Raw genomic sequence first — 16,764 nt, forward strand, 5'->3', positions numbered from 1 at the left:
TCTCTTGACACTGGCGTGTGCTGGCTGGTCCGTGCACCTGCAGTTTTGTTACGGACATTGTGGAATACATGCTAACGAGCTTGCAGATCAGTATGCGACGCAGACTATGGAGACTGGACAATACACGGAGCAAGGAATCGCACCTTTATGGCATACGGACCTGCTGACATGTTTTACTACCCAGCTTATCAATAATTGGCGTAGTACCATTCGTCAGTACACTCACCGCTACTTGCTTTGCGGCACAAGGCCATCAGATCTCAGCGGTAAGGACCTGATCACTCAGGAAGTTCTTCACCGTCAGGAACTGGTTCACCTCGCAAGGGCAAGGTGCGGGGAATCTGAGCTCTGGGGCCGATTATACTGGGCTGTGAGAGATTGCACGAACCAATGCCGTTTCTGCAACATCTCACCGGAACAGTATGCATATATGCGCTCTAACAACGACCCGACTGCACCGGGGACGGATGCTTTTCCCCCGTCGGCAAGGGATGACGACGTCTCTCCAGTAAGGAGACGGACCATCACACGCCGTCGGAAGGAGAAATGTCCGTACTGCGATTCTATATTGACGGGATTCTCGAATCTCGTCAGTCACTGTCGGTCATTTCATCCGGAACATCCTCCACCGCTTCCCGAGCTCAAATGCGATTTCTGTGACATGGTTTTCCCCACACGGAGAAACACCGCACAGCACAGAAGTCGCTGCGCACACAACCCAGACGCCACACGACATCGAAACAGCAGTGCCAGGAGGCGATCTCTGCTGCCGCAGGATCAGCCAGCTTCCAAAAGCACGCCAATTGGCACGCAGGAAACCTTGCACCATCTGCTTCTAGGATGTCCAGGCACCTTGGCTGTGCGCCAACGGCTGAGCATTGAGCAGGACCTCCGTCACGGAAAGTTCTCTCAATGGCAGTTGCTTCATAGCAGGAAACTTTTGTCGTTGCTCGACCACCTCATCGGCACCCAGATGGCATTGTATAGCTAGACGCGTTGGTGAGAGTAAAAAAAAAAAAAAGACACGACCGCGCAATATGCCGTCTGCGGGGCTGTCCGCAGAACGCACGTATGCAAAGGATGCCTGTATTCCGCGAGAGTCCCAAAACTCATGTATCCGTTGCAGCTCCCACGTCATGGCGTGCGATTTCGAGCTGCCTTTATTCGCCGCTCCTTGAAACAGTGTTTTTCACCCAAACGTCCATGGTGGATGGCAAGATGGCGGACAAGGCCGATAAGGCTAGGCGTACCGCGCGTGCCTCGGCCTGCATGATAGAAAGGGCTTCTTCCCGCACCTTCCCCCGGCAATTTTAACGTCGCCTGATTGTGTAATAAAAACGGCTCACCATCCATGGAGCAACACATCCCTGGTGATGGCGGCCGATGCCTTTTACGTGGGCTTGTTGTTTCGCTTACGATTATTCTCGATCATTTGTCGCAATCTCTCGCCCAAAACAGCCACTGACGGCGGAAGATTCGCCGGGGATGTCTCCTGCACAATCCCCCGGTTAATTGCGAATAATCGTCGTCGCACTGCCTTGATGAAAACGTAGTTGTCATATAAACGCGTGCACAAAATGGCAGCCGCATACCAAAAGCGTGACGCCATAACCTCCATTTCCGCGATGTTTGAAGAATTGAGCGCCGGCATGTCGCATGCAGACCGGACAAACTTGTCACTCAAGAATACCGCACGCCGAGTGTGATCAAACAGCACCCCAAGGAAAGTGTACTGCGTGGCGCCCGATTCGCGGTCCTCCCCCATGGATGCGTGACAGCCGGCCGCATTACGAAGTACTTGGGCTTCCCACAATGTCGCATCGCTTTTAGACACTGCAATGCGTATATTATCGATCCATACATCGACACGCACCAATGGAGGTGCAGCCCAGAGGCGGTGAGCCACCGTCGTCACCACCGCAATGGCCGAAGTAAGAATGATCTGGAGAATTTCTGGGCTGGCCTTGTGTCCCATTGGGAGCCGTGCCGGCCCCACCAGCGTGCCGTCCTCCACGCGGCATCGAAAGAGATGCCGAGTCTCCCGCGGTAAAGAGACTTTAAAAAAGGATGCCTTTAAATCCAGGCAGGAAGCGGCCCCAGCCATCACAGGCGGCAAATAATGGGAAATGTGTAAAAGAGGGCACAATAGCCTCATAACAATCGTCTCTGTTCTTGTCGCGTGGCCACGCGGTCCATCGTCGTCGTAAACCGGCGGTTTTTTCCTCCACAACCGAGAAAGGTACTGTCCATCCGCCTTTTATTGTGGACAAAGCGTCCTCGATTATTCCTGCTTTTCGTAAAAAACGCGCGTCAGCGGTTTGAATCCTCCGCGAGTTTTGCGCGCTTTACCGGAGGAGGACGGAGGGAAAGGGGACCGCCCGACGAGTCCCCAAACTCGCATGAGTCTCTCCAAGGTGGCCGGGTTCAACCGGCTCTTGATCCACTCTGGATTCAATACGGGCACGTTGACCTGCTGTAACGGGATAGCGTGTTCATCTTGTGGAGTGGCCAGACGCGTCATTGTCGCGCGTCTTGTGATTGTGGCGGGTGATAATAAAAACCACGGAAAAAACGCTCCTCTACTGTCGGCCAGGGTTCCTGCCCTTCCGCAGTTTCTCCCTTCACATCAATGCGACCAGCGACGACACCTGGGTCAGCATTGTGGTGTACCACCCCAGGTATCGAACAGTATTCTGGGGAAGGTCGAACGGATTGACGTGCTTCGCCAACTGCGAGATCACGTGTGGCTTCAAATTGTTCGCCTCCACGATTTGAGCAGTGTGCCGCAACGCACCCCGTTTTGTGGAATGCGCCGTGGCGTACCAAGGAGCCGGGGCTCTTTCGACGTGGGCAGTCGTAATATTCGTGAGCTTTTCGTTGTGTTGAAGTGCCCTGCATAGCTTTATAGTGCCGAAGGCGTCCTGCCCTCGTATCCTCACGAACCGCGAGGCGCGGTGGGTATCCGCCCTCGCCGTCTTCGGCGCCACGGACCAATCCAAAATTAAGGTCCCGTCCGGCTCCAGTGTAAAATTGTTGGGGGTTAAGGCCGCAATCTCGGAACAACGACTCGCCGTTATCCACGCAAGTCGAAAAACAACACGTTGCTTCCAATCGGTTCGGCTGCGGATAACTTGATTCATCTCTTCCTCTGTCAAGGGCCGCGCCTGCCTCGTCTCCGAGCGCGCCGCAATATTTCGTAGCCCCAGAATCGTCATGCCCAGCGGGGTTCGATTCATTTCCAACATGGACCGCAGCATCCTGGCGTACTGCGGTCGAGTCGGTGGCGCCAATTCGATTGCCAACAAAAAGGCCGCGCAGCTCTCCTCGTTCATCGGCTGTTCGTGCGTGCAGCAAAAGGTTGTGAATTGCCCCGCTAGGGACATTATCTGCTCCCACGTTGACGGCGCCCACATCTCTCGAGCGACCTCGTTCGCTCTCCTCATGTGGCTGGCCCAAAGCGGGGATGTCGGTGTTTCGTCGTACCACAGTCGAGCGTCCTTGGCGGATAAGCTCCGTTGCCCTTCTCGACGATTGCGTCGGGCAATTTGTAATATCGGATGCAGCGCCGGCGGTGCGGTGCGACGAATGTGCGTAATAGTGGGAGGTGGTGGAATGGATGGGGCTGCCGTCGTCCGCTTTCATAAGAAACAGCAAGCAGCCCCTCTGCCGTTTCTTGACGGCCGTCCGCGCTGCGAGTAACTTCCTCCAGTTGCGTGTCGGACGTTGCTTTTAGATGTGTCGTGTCCACAAACACGACACGACTGGCATCGCACCGGGCGTTGCGTCCCTCGCCGTTCCGCGGGAGGCTGAGTTGCCCTCGAAAAGGTGTCAGCCTCATGAACGGCGGCGAAAAGACGGGCGCGCAGTTTGGAGAGCGGGATGCCGGGATCGGATGCCGTCATGAGCCGCACCAGGTATGCCTGCAGTAAGATCCTTCCCAAATTCATGAAGCGATCGGCGGGGATCCCGCTCCGCTTCCAGCGCACCGATCCACGCAATCGACACTCGAAGGGAAGTTGAGCCTGGTCGTCCGCCCGTTTCCAATAATTGTATGCGCCCCGGAGGTCTAAAAAGACTCCGGAAACGCCCCCATTCCATATACGCGGGGCCCAAGTGGTGACGTCGAATGCGCGGAAACTTCGTTCCTCTACTTCTGCACCGAAATTTGCCTCCAATAGAAGTGCTGGAGGCCAAAGGCATCGAGGGATGGAAATGTGGCCACCAAAATTGCTCTGAGACAACTGGGGAATAGCCTGCCGTCTCTCGCTCGCCGGCCAAACTTCGTCGGGCCGTGCGTAACAGCGCGCCCAAGGTCATCAAGCAATGCTTTTAATGTGGCTGTTTGGTAACGCCATCTTCGGCCTTATTGCGACACGTGACAGGTCCATCTGTCGGACCTCTCCGAGAGGTGGGGACTTCTTCCCGGCCTGCCGTCTCCGCCTCCCACGCGGCTTGCTGCGCCTCTCTAGCACTAACGCGTGCCTCTCGTTCCTGTAGTTGGGCATTAGCTGTCTCCAACTGCTGTTCGCGTCCGGCAAGCGCGCATTCTCGTTCGGCAAGAAGGCCATCGGTTAACGCAATTTTAGATTTGCACACCGATAGGTTGTCATGCGCCTCTTCCACCCGCGAATGAAGCTGAGCGCCTCGATTCTGCACGTCCGCGATGGCACGGGCGTATTCCGTTCTAAAAAGCCCTTCACTTCAGAAGTGATGTGCCCTTGCTTGCCCCCAACTCCCGGGCCGCACCCACACGATGGGCGGGAGCAATTGAGTCTCGAAATTTGGTACTCGAGGCGCCCGGGGATTCGCAACATGTCCTGTAAAGCTCGAATCCTCCCAGGGTTTGGCGATGTTTCCCGAAATCCATGCGTAAGCCTGTCATCGGGGTGGCCGCAGTTAACGTCGCATCCGACGGGCAGTTTTCATCAATAAAGGCGAGCTGCACCTGGACAGCGCCATTTTGGCGTACCGAGTCCGGAAGACGGGCAACGATATCGCTCCACTCGGAGGCCGTGTAAAAGGAAAGCAATGCCATTTCCTTAAACCAACCTCGCTGTGTCTGTAAACTTAAAAATAAAAATAAAAAATTATCCGGCCGCTATCGGTTCCCAAATCCCCTAAAGTCGTGGCCTTCAAAAAATTCGAAGGACAGAAAAGTGTCATACAGAAGTGCATTCGTTTTACCCGGATACATATATGCATTAATTAATTTCGCCAGCTCTCCCGCGATCAATCTTTTCAAAAACTCCTAAAGAAATGGGTACCAGATGCGGCTTTTTCCCCTAAAAACATTAAATTTTTTTGGGAGAATGGCCGGGACGGTTTTGTTTATTGTGTGGCGCTATGCGGTGAAGTTTTCCGTGGAAGTTAGAGTTTTGCTCATTGAGTGTTCACGCGTGCATGAATTCGTTTTCTGTAGCATTTTTTTGGCGCAAACTTGGAATGGGAGGACTCACTATATGGCCATTGCTGTCTGGTGTGTTTATTCAAGGTTTATTAGTTCGCTCTTTTTTTTTTTTTTTTTTTTTGGTCTTTAATTGGAGAACCTTCTGATTGAAAAACCTTAGCATAAGTTGCTTTATTTTATTTTTGCGGGACTTTGTCTTTTGTTTGTTGGACTTGGTTTTTGATGTTCATGTTCTTTGAGGCAAATTGAGTCATAGGGATCAGATTATTTATACAATAACGCTTTTATTTTTACATATAGGCGCCAATTCTTAAATACTCATAATGTACTTCTGTGTATAGGTTTCTTCCTATAAACTAGAAAATTATGGTATTCTTTTTTCCATCTTTTTTTTTTCATAACCATGATAGAGAATTATCTTGCGGAAAGGTATCCAAAGCATTTATTTATATTAAGAAGATTCATAAAATGCGACGTGTCTCTTCTTTGAAGGAATATAACTCTTTAAAGGAGGAGGCAGGGAACGGATTGGGTCTTGTGGTGCACTTCAGTGCTTCTTGGTGTGAACCCTGCAAGAATGTCGGGAGTATGTTGGAGGGATATTTATCGCAGTATAACCAAAAAGTCCTTTTTGCCGAGGTGGATGCGGACCTTGTAACCAATGTTTGTGAAGCTGAGAATGTGGAATGTGTTCCATTTATCGTCTTTTTCAGAACCTCTTCAAGAGAAAGAGCCCAAGAGCGAGTTGCGGATGTGGTTGGTGGCAAACTTGATCATTTGGAAATGAACCTGGTTTCTTTGTATGGAAATGGCCATGATACTCGAGAATCGTTCCCTGATCTGAATGAGTATCTAAAGTACCTCACGTCTCGCAAAGGGGTTGTTGCCTTTATTACTGGCACCCCCTCAAGGCCCCGGTGCGGATTTACAGGGAGACTTGTCGAAATTTTTTATGAACTTGGGATAAAATTTATTTACTACGATGTTTGGGCGAGCGACGAAGTTTGTGAAGGGCTTAAGAAATACTCGGAATGGCCAACATATCCACAGGTTTATGTTGATGGTGAGCTTATCGGAGGATATGATATATGCTCACAGCTAAAGGAATCCGGTGAGCTGAAGGCTATATTGAAGCATTAGTCTTGTTTTGATTTGTTTTTCACATTTTCCGTGTTTTTTTGTTTTTTACATGGGGCTTGATTTTCCATTTGCTGTTCTTCCTACTTACCAGAGTTATATTGCTGCGTTTTTTGCTGCTATGGATCGCGTTATTTGGATTAATTTTATTGCATACGCTCTTCTCTCCTTTTTTTTTTTTGCTGTAGATCTCTCCAGAAAAGATGTCTTATTTGTACACAATGTCTCGGCTTTCATTGGTTTATGTATTTGTTTTTTGTCTCATTTACTCCCTATATGGTTGGAGTAATTGAGGTAGATCCTTCAAAGCATAACTAGGCGAAAAGTCTCTCTTTTTTTTTTTTTTTCCTTTGTTCGAGCGAAGTAGGAGAGTATTTGTCGTCTTATATCTGTCCGCGATTTTTTTTTTTTTTTTTTTTGCCATTGATGGTGGCAAAATCGGAATGGATCTTATGGGCCTTTTTTGTCTTTGCATGCATAAGTAAATGTGAATACTGGGACTTTTTGTTTTATTTTTTGGTGGAATATTTTTTTTTAACCGCTTGGGAATTGATTTTCCTGTTATGATAGGGTTTTACGTGGCTGGGAAGATTGTTCAAGGGTGTTGGGCATTTCAGTGGAGGCGGCTCTTGCGATCAGATTCTCACTCTAGTGTTGCTCCATTCATGGATCATGAGTGGTGTGAGAGAATGCTTTTTGTTTGTATTAGACAACGCTTCTTTTTTCTTACATGATTGAGTCCGACTTATTCAGAGGAGGGAAATAAGAATGGTAAAACGTGTTTTTAGAAACACGGAGACTTATTACTAGTATTTTTAATTTAATTTATTTTTAGTTTCTAGTTTAATTTGTATTTTTCTCCCTTTTATTTATTTTTGTGTGCTTCACTGGGCCAAAATTTTTTTGGCCTTCCCGCTAATAATTAGGGTAAATAAAAAAGAGGGGATCTACAATTCCCTCTGGTAATATTGCGCTTTTTTCTCGATATATATATATTGTGTTTTTAATCTCTCATTCTTTATTATATATCCCAGGAGATTTTACACTTGGAGTAAGAATAGAATCATGTTTGGTTTGGGAATGAAGAACATGACAGGCTCTGTGAGGAGTTTTGTGAGGGATTTGGTGAAGAGGATTCAAGAAACTCCGCTTTTTTTTTGGATATACATAACAGTATTAGTCTATGCGGTTCGTAGGCTTACATACCACCACGGCTATGGTAAGAAGAAAATTACTGTAGGGGGCCAGACTGTGTACGTGGATCGTGCGGAAGAGACGATTTCTGAAAGTGTTATAGATACTACCAAGATTTGCGAGGGGTTTTCCGATATTGGGGGTCTGGAGGAAGTTAAGTCGTTATTAATTGAGCATGTGAAATGGCCATTTACGCGTCCAGATTTGTTTTCTGGGAAAACGCTAAGATCGCATCCCAAAGGCGTTTTGCTTTATGGCCCTCCTGGAACAGGAAAAACACTTCTGGCACGTGCCCTCGCGAAGGAACTTGGTTGCAGTTTTATAAATGTGAAAACTGAGTCTCTTTTTTCAAAGTGGGTTGGTGACACTGAAAAAAATGCTTCTGCTGTTTTTTCCCTTGCGGAAAAAATTTCGCCCTGTATTATTTTTATTGACGAGATTGACGCTCTTCTTGGATCCAGAAACATTATTGATTCTGCTCCTCACAACCACGCCAAGACAATATTTATGACTCGTTGGGATGGAATTACTCAAAGTACCGCCAAAATTATCGTTGTTGGGGCAACAAACCGACCTAAGTATATTGATGAAGCGATACGGCGCCGGTTACCTCTTCAAATAGAGGTACCAACTCCAGACGAAACAGGACGTCGAAAGATTCTTGGCATTCTTTTGGAAAATGATTTAGAGAATAATCTTAGGAAGAAAGAGATAATTGAGTTTGTTGCCAAAAACACGAGGGATTACACAGGTTCGGATTTGACTGAATTATGTAAGGCTGCAGCGTTAATGCCCGTGAAAGAAATGGGCGATAATGGCATTTTGCCCCCTCTTGAGCTTCGCCATTTTACAATGGCACTTACGCGTGTCAGGCCGTCTTTGATGCTGTGAAGAATAATTATCTTAATTATGTTTTTCTCTTGTTGAGCCGATGGGAATGTGTAGGTGGGGGTGGAAATATATGTAAACCTTTTTCTTCTTTTTTTTTTTTTTGGAGGGGGAGACTATGGGAAGATGAAATTGGTACTAGTGTATGTTTTTATTTGTTTACTGTGCTCCGTTAATTTTGTTTATTTGATTGTTTTATTCACCTTGAAGCTTTTTATGGCGTCAGGGAAGGTATTAGCTGATCAGTTTAGAAGGCAGGGAATACGGTATGAAGAGGCGTCCGGAATCCTTTGGTGCTCTTTGTGTACAAATGCTAAAGGATTAGAGATAATTGAAGTGGAGTCGAAAGACAGTGTATTGGAGCATTGCGCCTTAAAACGTCATCTGATTTTTATGGAAAAGCAGTTACCTATGGATCAGTACTGCCCTGTCGAAATCAATGGATGTTACATGCTTCTTGATCATCATTGTGTATATCCCGCGGTCATGTTTGGTAGAGGACGGCTTTTATTGGACGACACTTTGGGTTGTTTAATTCCTGAAGACGTATGTGGAGGTGTGAAGTTGTTTCCACGACACAAGTATACGGTATTAGAGCTTATTATTCCACATAGTACCGTGCCTTTGCCACACAAGCCTGACTACTTTGTGGAGAGAGAGGTTCGTAGTCGAAAATGTCGATTGGGAATGGATATCTGTATTGCTTACTACAATAAATCTGTGGAGGGTGAAACAGCAGTAATGAAGCGACGAAGAACCGTCTTTGGACGCGTGAATATGCAAGGAATATAATTCAACATCACATGGACTTTATGGTTACGGTTGATGTAAATGATATTGTAAATATACCTATTTATGCAATATATAAGTTTCTTTCTGTTATTTTTTGAGGAAAAAATTACGTTTGTGCACTCTCGCTTCTTTTTTTCCTTTTTCTTTTATTTTCTTCTGTTGGGCCTTGGTTTCGAATATTTGGAAAGACAATTTATGAAGCGGTTATGGAATGGAGCCAAACACCTTCTGAATGGCGGAAGTCTTGGCTATTTGGCGGCGGGTGAGCCATATCAGCCGTTTGGTGAGGATTTTGGACTTACCATCTTTCCTGACTACGTCCAATTGGTAGAGAAAATTACACTAAGAAAAGGTTATGTTGATGTTTATACCCAAAAATCTGCATCCATCAGGCTCAGTGATGGTCGTTTCCAGCTTCCGCCTCTACCACCACGTTCCTTTTTGTCTTTAATAAGCCGTATAGAGCAGGATGGAATTGTACCTGATGGATGGCTAAATAACCAAACTGCAAACCTTTATGAACCCGGGGACTTTATACGCGCGCATATAGATAATCTTTTTGTCTACGATGATATCTTTGCGATAGTTTCTCTTGGTTCAAATGCCTTATTACGCTTTGTGCATGTGCAGAATGGGGAAGAGTTGGATGCGGTAGTGCCAGATGGGAGCCTCTACATCATGAGCGGTCCTGCTCGATATGTTTACTTTCACATGGTCCTTCCCGTGGAGGAGCAGCGCTTTAGTATTGTATTTCGACGCTCCATTTTGAATTCAGATGGGGGTTTTCGTCCTGTAACTACACCTTTAGGAGATCTCATGCCTTATCGCTCTACACACATTTTAAATACTTTGTATGCGAAACAGATTGGCGGTGTACGCGTAACCGTGGATGATAATTACCTCGAAAAGGAGGGGATTGGGGCTTTTGACACAGCCAAATGGGTAAAAGGTCTCCATCCTCTGCGGGATTGGTCACTGTTGTCTCAATTAGACGAGGATGAGGCTCGAATACAAGAGCTGAAAGATAAACGGTACCTGGATATAGATCTTAGTTGGAGGTTTGCCGAGTTGAGAAGGCGTTACAAGGAGCTGGAGGAATTGTTGAGCGTTTGATCATTCAACAGCCTTTATTCCTCCACTAGTTGGACGTTGCCATAACCACCAACGACGAAGCGCCTAGTCCCGGCATCCGAAAGGCTTTCTTTCTAGGTTTTCTTCTGTATGCGTCCTATTTTTGTCTATAGGAAAGGTAGTAAACTGAAAGTAGCATAAAAAAAGGAAGGGAAAGAAGGAGTGGTGCCGACCAAATACAAATATACACATCGTCACCGTCCGGAACAGAAAAAAGAAAAAGTCAAAAGGAAATGAAGGAAATGAATCACTCATCTACCACGTTAGAAGGAACTTCTTTGAACGAGCCCCCTACGAAGGTTGCACGTAAGGAAAATGGAATTAAAATGCGCGATGAGCATTTTAAGGAAAACTCCAACAGAGTTACACTCTTTATTCGTTGTGCACAAATTCATGGCCGTGGCGAATTGATGAACGGGTTTTTGGTTGAACACCGAGAAGCTCTAGGTATCCAGCCATGGTATATTGCAAGGGACAATGGTTCTGAAACCGAATCCGCTATGGTACTTTGTCCTGATGCTCCTGTTGAATGTGTCTTTGTGAAAACATCACGAAAACCGTATTTTCTTTTGGAGTGTACGGAGAGCGAAGGGACTGCGAAGGCGTTTGTGGAGAAACTGATAGATTTAAACAATACGACGTACAAGGATAATCCAGTGATTGTGGAAGTAGCGAAGGAGGGTCTTACGGTGTCTGGGGAGCGAAAAAAGCTGGAACTGCGTGACGCCGTCAAAAGAAAGTCGTCTGCATCTGGAAAAACTCCTGCAACAACTTTTACCTCACGACCACCCACTGCGAGTTCGTTTATTCCGCGTGTTTTACGACCAAAATGAAGCAGGAATATCGTGGTGGGTTTGATTGACAGTTGGGTGGCTGTGTCTTTTTTTTTTTTTTGCCTCTCTTAGTTTTGAGGGGGTGGTAAACGATCTTACCAGCTCTTCTTTTGGAGTTTTCTTCCGTAAATTATATATATATGTTTATTTATTTATTCCGCCTATTCGCTCATCTCACACTTTTCTGTTTGGCTGCTTGTGTCTTTTTTGGTTGCCATTTGCAATTGACATAACAAAACAACAAGAACAAAAAGAGGGTTTGTTGTGTCATTCACTCCCTTATTTATTTATGCCTACTTATTCATTTTTTAATTTTAATTCGTAAACATGAACGATAACGAAATTTGAGAGATTAAAATTATTGGTACGGCAGTGATGGATGGAAACACAGTGCTGCTCCGCTGGGAGGAACAGTATTTCTCTCTTTGCGAGATTACTTCAAAATGGCGTGAAGTTCACCTTAGTTTTCTTCAAGACAATGCGCCGTATGATCGAATTCTCTCTCAGCATGAAAATTTGAAGGCGTATCGGGAGAAGGTGCGCAACCTGACTAAAGTCTTTTCACAACTCAATAATGAAGAAAAGCTTAATGAATTTGTGGCGCTTCTTAAAGAATATCAGAGCTATATCGATAAATTGACATCGTATCTAAAAAATACGGAGCGGTCCTACATTGAGTTGTTCAACAGGGTAAAAGATATAACGGATCCATATCCATTCATGGAGAAGTTTTGCGGAGAGATGGAGAGAATGTTGAAGGATGTTGAAAGGATGCATGCGTATAAAGCATTGGAAGAAGAGGTTCATTTACTTCAGACGGAAATGGTAGGTCTCCGGGGTCAGGAAGTTACCAAGGGCAGTCTACGAGGGCAATTTGCGGAGTTTGAGAGGAATGCCATACGGCATGCGGAACAGAGCGCAAAGGATGTGACGGCTGAGTATCAGACACTTCTATCGCAGTCACTGCAGTGGAAGTATGAGCTGCAGAAGGAGGTTCAATCTATTCAGTATGAGATCCATAAGAGAGACAAGATAATAAAGGATTTAAAAAATCACGTGGTGGAGTTGTGTACTTCTGTGGAAGAGGTGGAAGCACAACAAGGCCGTGACATGGCACGGTTTACAATGGAATTGGAGGCCTCTCAAAGCAACCTGCTGAAGAAGGAGGCCGAGCTGCAACGACTCTTGGCGTGTCGAGATCATGATTCGCATGCAAACTGCACAGAGTGTGTCCCCATTGCTGCTCTGGATGCCTCATCACAAGTATTTGTAGATTGTAAAGGCGTCAATGCGAATTCTAATCCCAATGAGGGAAAAAAGATTCCATTCTCTCAGAAGGACGCTGAGCATGACGCGGCAATGTGGGAAGAAGAGAAACTGGAAATGAAACAACAGGAGGAGGCATTACGGAAGGAGTTGTTTGAACTCCGCCTCAAATATGACGAAATATACACAGTAAATGATAATCAACGGCGACAAAAGGAAGAAAGCCCTCAACTAAAAATGGTGCGTACAGGAGAACTTCAACATCGAATCGCGTCACTTAACGTCTATGTGGATCAACTGAATGCTGAGAAGGAACAACTCGCCAGGGCTGTCCAGTCACTTGAGAGAGTACTAAGCAATTATCCCACCAACAGCTCCCTTAGTATTTTAAACGATAAAGCGTCTTCACAGAGGGGTGAAATGGCTTCAACAGAAGTGTCACTTACAAAGGGGGGTGAACGAAAAGAATTGGAATTACCGGAAAAGGATGGCTATAGTTTTGAGAGGCTTCTTGCTTCCGGCGCTATGTGGCAAGGTGGAGTTAACGCATTGGACGAGGAGAATGGGGAGCAGAATAATGCGGTGTCAGCTTCACAACATTCTCTTCCACAAGAGGCCAAGAAGGACCCTTTTCTGATTGTGACATTTCAGCGTGATAAATTACGTGAACGACTCTTGACTCTAAATGAAGTGACGTCGCCACAGCTCCAAAGCTTGGAGTCAGAGGTGGTAAATCTTTTTAGTGAAAAATTTGCGCTCCGTCAGCGCATGGCAGGCTATGCGGGTGGTAATGCCCATCCTGGGAATGACTGTGCGTCTATTTATGGCTTTCCAATGCTGGGAAGCATGGAGAAGGATGATGGGCTTCAGCCAAAAGTGGGGATTCCGTGGCTTGTGGACCCTGTGGCCGGTGTTCTTTCGTGTCGCACGGTATTAAACGTGCTGGACTACGGCGCTGGTGCATTTTCTCTGCATGTGTTTTCCACAACTTTTGGGAGGCGGTTGCTTGTCATGTACATGGCCGTTTTGCACGTGTACCTTGTATATTTATTCTTCCTGTGAGTTTCTTTGGGTGAGGCCTTTGGCTTCCGTTTTGCTTTTCAGTGAACGAAAGTGTGTAGTTGCAAAATTTTAAAATGCCCAGGAGGTAGATTTATGCGAAATTTATTAGTTCTCTTTTTTTAATGCAAATAAAAAAAAAAAAAGGATTAACTTTCAAGATTCAACATGCCCTTTTTTTCTCCTTTTTTCTTCACACACACCAATTGAAGAATAAACACCAAGCATATTATTAATAAAGGGGTTTCTGGGTTGCATTTTCAGGAAGGTGCGTTCCTCTCTCTTTGTGTGTGGATGTGTATAAACTCCCTGACGCAATAAGTTTATTTATTATTATTATTATTTTTTTTTTGAGCCACCTTTCTATTTACTATTGCCTTTTTTTTTTTTTCCGCTTTACAATCTTCAATGCGACATTCAACGTACGTCGAGGTTTTTTTGCGTAATATTGCCTATAATGTCGAATGTATTCGCCGTATCGCTGGAAAGGCGGAACTTATTCCTATGGTGAAGGGCAATGCGTACGGACACGGCATGGGGAGAGTTTCTGAATATCTACACAATGCGTGTGGGGTACATAAATTTGGTGTGGCCTCACTTGGCGAGGCGCTTGAACTCATTGAAAGTCAACCTTCCATAGCGGAGAAGGCACAGAATGAGATCTTTGTCTTCTCCGATACCGAGGTGTTGAATGAGGGTTGTCAGAGTTATTACCAACCGTGTGGGCGGTGGGCGGTGCGACTCACGCCAATTTTGGGAACACTTCCACAACTCAAGGCGTTTTGCGCCTCCAATGCGTTCAACAACTCCAAGTTATGCTTAAAGCTTGAAACCGGCATGAATCGCTTGGGTCTACGCTTTGACGAGTTGGAGGAAGCCGTACCAATTTTGAAGCAACGGGGCGGGGTTGATCTCCTTCTTCAACATTTTGGCATTGCGGGTTCGGTGGAGCGTCTTGCAGAGACACTCAACCACTACGAGGCATTTAAAAAGGCAAAGAAGTTTCTGCACGATAGTGGTGTGGAGGTTCGGGCCACGTCGGTAAGTAATTCGGGTGCTGTGGAACAACGGATTGGACTGGAGGAGACGTACATACGCCCGGGAATTATGCTGTACGGCCCACGCAGTGTCACCAGCAAGAATTTATGGAATGGGAAGTTTGCTAGTTGCTTCTACACTAAAGTATTGCACCACTTTCCTTTAAGAAAGGGTGAAGGTGTGGGTTACGATTTGACTCCTGTAAAAGCGGATAGCGTTATTGTGATGCTGCCGATTGGTTACGCGGATGGCTTTTTATGCACATACAAGGGGATGCCTATCAACGTGACGCCTGAAGACGCTGCTGAACCCATCATTGGGACTGTGCACGGTCGTATTAATATGGACATGGCGGCAGTCGTGGTTTACCCAGAAGAGGTTGGTAAAAATATTGGTAACATCATGGCTGCAGTGAAGAAGGAATCACGCATCCGTGTCTGGGGAGATGACATTGAGGAAAAGGCAGTATCTGTGGGGGCAATTCCGCACCAACTTACCTGTGGGCTCTCTATTCGTGTTCCAAGAATATACATGTAGCGATACAAATATTATCTGTACCAAATTTTCCTTTTTTTTTTTTTTTTTTTTTGAGGGTTTCTTATTATTATTATTATCATTATCAGTGTCATACATATATATCTATATATATTTTCGATCTTTTTAGTTATGTGCGAATTTATTTTCTACTCGTTTTTGTATATATATATATATATATATATATATTTCTTTTATTATTATTATTATTATTATTATTTTATTTTATTTTTTCATTGTTGGCTTGATTTTTTTATTTGGGTACATATAAATACATACATGTATATATATATATATATATATATATATATATCTTTATTCATTATTATATCGCTATGGGAACTGAAAAAAAGAAAAAAAAAAAAAAAAAGAAGACGGGAGGAGAAATAACAACAAACAAACAAAAACAAATAAAGTGGTGGAAAGGCCTGAAGACTGCGGGAAGTGATTGTTTTGAGGTATATTGGTCAATTCTATTTTTCTTTTTTTTTTTCTTGCTTTTCATTCATTCATTTTATATATATTTATATTTGTAATGTACACAAGCAACGCGAATCATTGATTCGTTTCACAAGCATCCGTATTTACACCATCCATAAAAAAAGAATTGAAGGAAAGGAAAAACAAGCAGCATTCTACATAAAAAAAGAATATATATATATATATATATATTTATTTATTTATATACATCTATTATTTATTTATTTATTTATTTATTTATTATTATTATTATTATGGCGCTTCGTCGCATTCAAAAAGAATTGAAGGATCTTGAGCGCGATCCACCGGCGAACACCAGCGGTGGCCCCATCAGCGAAAGTGATTTGTTTAACTGGAAGGCGACTATTATAGGGCCGGAGGATTCACCATATGCCGGTGGGCTTTTCTTTCTTAACATTCACTTCCCTTCCGATTACCCTTTCAAGCCACCTAAACTGCAGTTTACAACGCGGATTTACCACCCGAACATCAACAACAACGGCGGTATATGTCTTGATATCTTGAAGGATCAATGGTCGCCTGCCCTCACCATTTCAAAGGTGTTACTCTCCGTTTGTTCATTACTAACAGACCCGAACCCAGATGATCCACTTGTCCCCGATATTGCCCGACAGTACAAGTCGGACCGCAACGCATTTAACAAAACAGCGATGGAGTGGACAAGACAATACGCCATGTAGAACAAACAAAAAAAACAAAACAAAACAAAAACAAAAACAAAACAAAAAAAATAAAAAGAAAGGGAGGCACACAAGGCGTATAACCCTGAAATAAAATGGTATGATTTTTATCTCCATGGGTGCTGATATATATATTGTTCTCTCAGCATCATATGGGGTTACGTTTGTTGGTTTGGCTGTATGTTTAATTGCGTATCTTTGCGTCTCTCTCTCTCTCTCTCTCTCTTTCTCTCTCTTTGTGTGTGTAAACGGGAGCATGGGAGCCGGGCCGGGCCGGCGACGAGGACTCAGGAATGGAAAGGAA

The 16,764-nt window shown here is 45.1% G+C and overlaps 8 protein-coding genes across 8 annotated transcripts, besides 24 other annotated features; all 8 read left to right on the forward strand.

Annotated features, from left to right (window-relative positions):
* Positions 1 to 381: part of a sequence feature (areas not merged during assembly with more than two copies in the genome that could not be assigned to a particular haplotype) that runs on past the window's edge.
* Positions 1 to 1,020: part of a mobile genetic element that runs on past the window's edge.
* Positions 382 to 1,379: a sequence feature (heterozygous, Esmeraldo-like haplotype).
* Positions 931 to 5,250: a mobile genetic element.
* Positions 1,380 to 1,759: a sequence feature (haploid, Esmeraldo-like haplotype).
* Positions 1,760 to 4,832: a sequence feature (areas not merged during assembly with more than two copies in the genome that could not be assigned to a particular haplotype).
* Positions 4,833 to 5,292: a sequence feature (haploid, Esmeraldo-like haplotype).
* Positions 5,068 to 5,091: a sequence feature (AT_rich).
* Positions 5,071 to 5,250: a mobile genetic element.
* Positions 5,293 to 16,764: a sequence feature (heterozygous, Esmeraldo-like haplotype).
* Positions 5,508 to 5,528: a microsatellite.
* Tc00.1047053511179.100 (thioredoxin-like protein, putative) lies at positions 5,774 to 6,547 on the forward strand (the record flags this gene model as incomplete). The annotated part of the gene is made up of 1 exon (XM_807955.1): positions 5,774 to 6,547. The coding sequence occupies one exon, from the start codon at positions 5,774 to 5,776 to the stop codon at positions 6,545 to 6,547; it is 774 nt and encodes a 257-aa protein (XP_813048.1).
* Positions 6,944 to 6,963: a microsatellite.
* Positions 7,355 to 7,423: a sequence feature (T-rich).
* Tc00.1047053511179.110 (hypothetical protein, conserved) lies at positions 7,610 to 8,629 on the forward strand (the record flags this gene model as incomplete). Its single annotated transcript, XM_807956.1, has 1 exon — positions 7,610 to 8,629. The coding sequence occupies one exon, from the start codon at positions 7,610 to 7,612 to the stop codon at positions 8,627 to 8,629; it is 1,020 nt and encodes a 339-aa protein (XP_813049.1).
* Tc00.1047053511179.114 (hypothetical protein, conserved) lies at positions 8,753 to 9,418 on the forward strand (the record flags this gene model as incomplete). The annotated part of the gene is made up of 1 exon (XM_807962.1): positions 8,753 to 9,418. The coding sequence occupies one exon, from the start codon at positions 8,753 to 8,755 to the stop codon at positions 9,416 to 9,418; it is 666 nt and encodes a 221-aa protein (XP_813055.1).
* On the forward strand, positions 9,614 to 10,531 carry Tc00.1047053511179.120 (hypothetical protein, conserved; the record flags this gene model as incomplete). The annotated part of the gene is made up of 1 exon (XM_807957.1): positions 9,614 to 10,531. One exon carries the CDS (start codon positions 9,614 to 9,616, stop codon positions 10,529 to 10,531), a length of 918 nt encoding a protein of 305 aa, XP_813050.1.
* Positions 10,783 to 11,382, forward strand: Tc00.1047053511179.130 (hypothetical protein, conserved; the record flags this gene model as incomplete). Its single annotated transcript, XM_807958.1, has 1 exon — positions 10,783 to 11,382. One exon carries the CDS (start codon positions 10,783 to 10,785, stop codon positions 11,380 to 11,382), a length of 600 nt encoding a protein of 199 aa, XP_813051.1.
* Positions 11,509 to 11,539: a sequence feature (AT_rich).
* Positions 11,758 to 13,710, forward strand: Tc00.1047053511179.140 (hypothetical protein, conserved; the record flags this gene model as incomplete). Its single annotated transcript, XM_807959.1, has 1 exon — positions 11,758 to 13,710. One exon carries the CDS (start codon positions 11,758 to 11,760, stop codon positions 13,708 to 13,710), a length of 1,953 nt encoding a protein of 650 aa, XP_813052.1.
* Positions 14,030 to 14,059: a sequence feature (AT_rich).
* Tc00.1047053511179.150 (alanine racemase, putative) lies at positions 14,116 to 15,282 on the forward strand (the record flags this gene model as incomplete). The annotated part of the gene is made up of 1 exon (XM_807960.1): positions 14,116 to 15,282. One exon carries the CDS (start codon positions 14,116 to 14,118, stop codon positions 15,280 to 15,282), a length of 1,167 nt encoding a protein of 388 aa, XP_813053.1.
* Positions 15,308 to 15,334: a microsatellite.
* Positions 15,442 to 15,468: a microsatellite.
* Positions 15,474 to 15,509: a microsatellite.
* Positions 15,542 to 15,592: a microsatellite.
* Positions 15,625 to 15,652: a microsatellite.
* Positions 15,791 to 15,811: a sequence feature (AT_rich).
* Positions 15,933 to 16,001: a microsatellite.
* Positions 16,014 to 16,460, forward strand: Tc00.1047053511179.160 (ubiquitin-conjugating enzyme E2, putative; the record flags this gene model as incomplete). The annotated part of the gene is made up of 1 exon (XM_807961.1): positions 16,014 to 16,460. One exon carries the CDS (start codon positions 16,014 to 16,016, stop codon positions 16,458 to 16,460), a length of 447 nt encoding a protein of 148 aa, XP_813054.1.
* Positions 16,464 to 16,516: a microsatellite.
* Positions 16,664 to 16,696: a microsatellite.

This window comes from Trypanosoma cruzi, genomic scaffold (genome assembly GCF_000209065.1).
Source record: "Trypanosoma cruzi strain CL Brener 1047053517063 genomic scaffold, whole genome shotgun sequence".
Lineage (NCBI taxonomy): Eukaryota > Euglenozoa > Kinetoplastea > Trypanosomatida > Trypanosomatidae > Trypanosoma > Trypanosoma cruzi.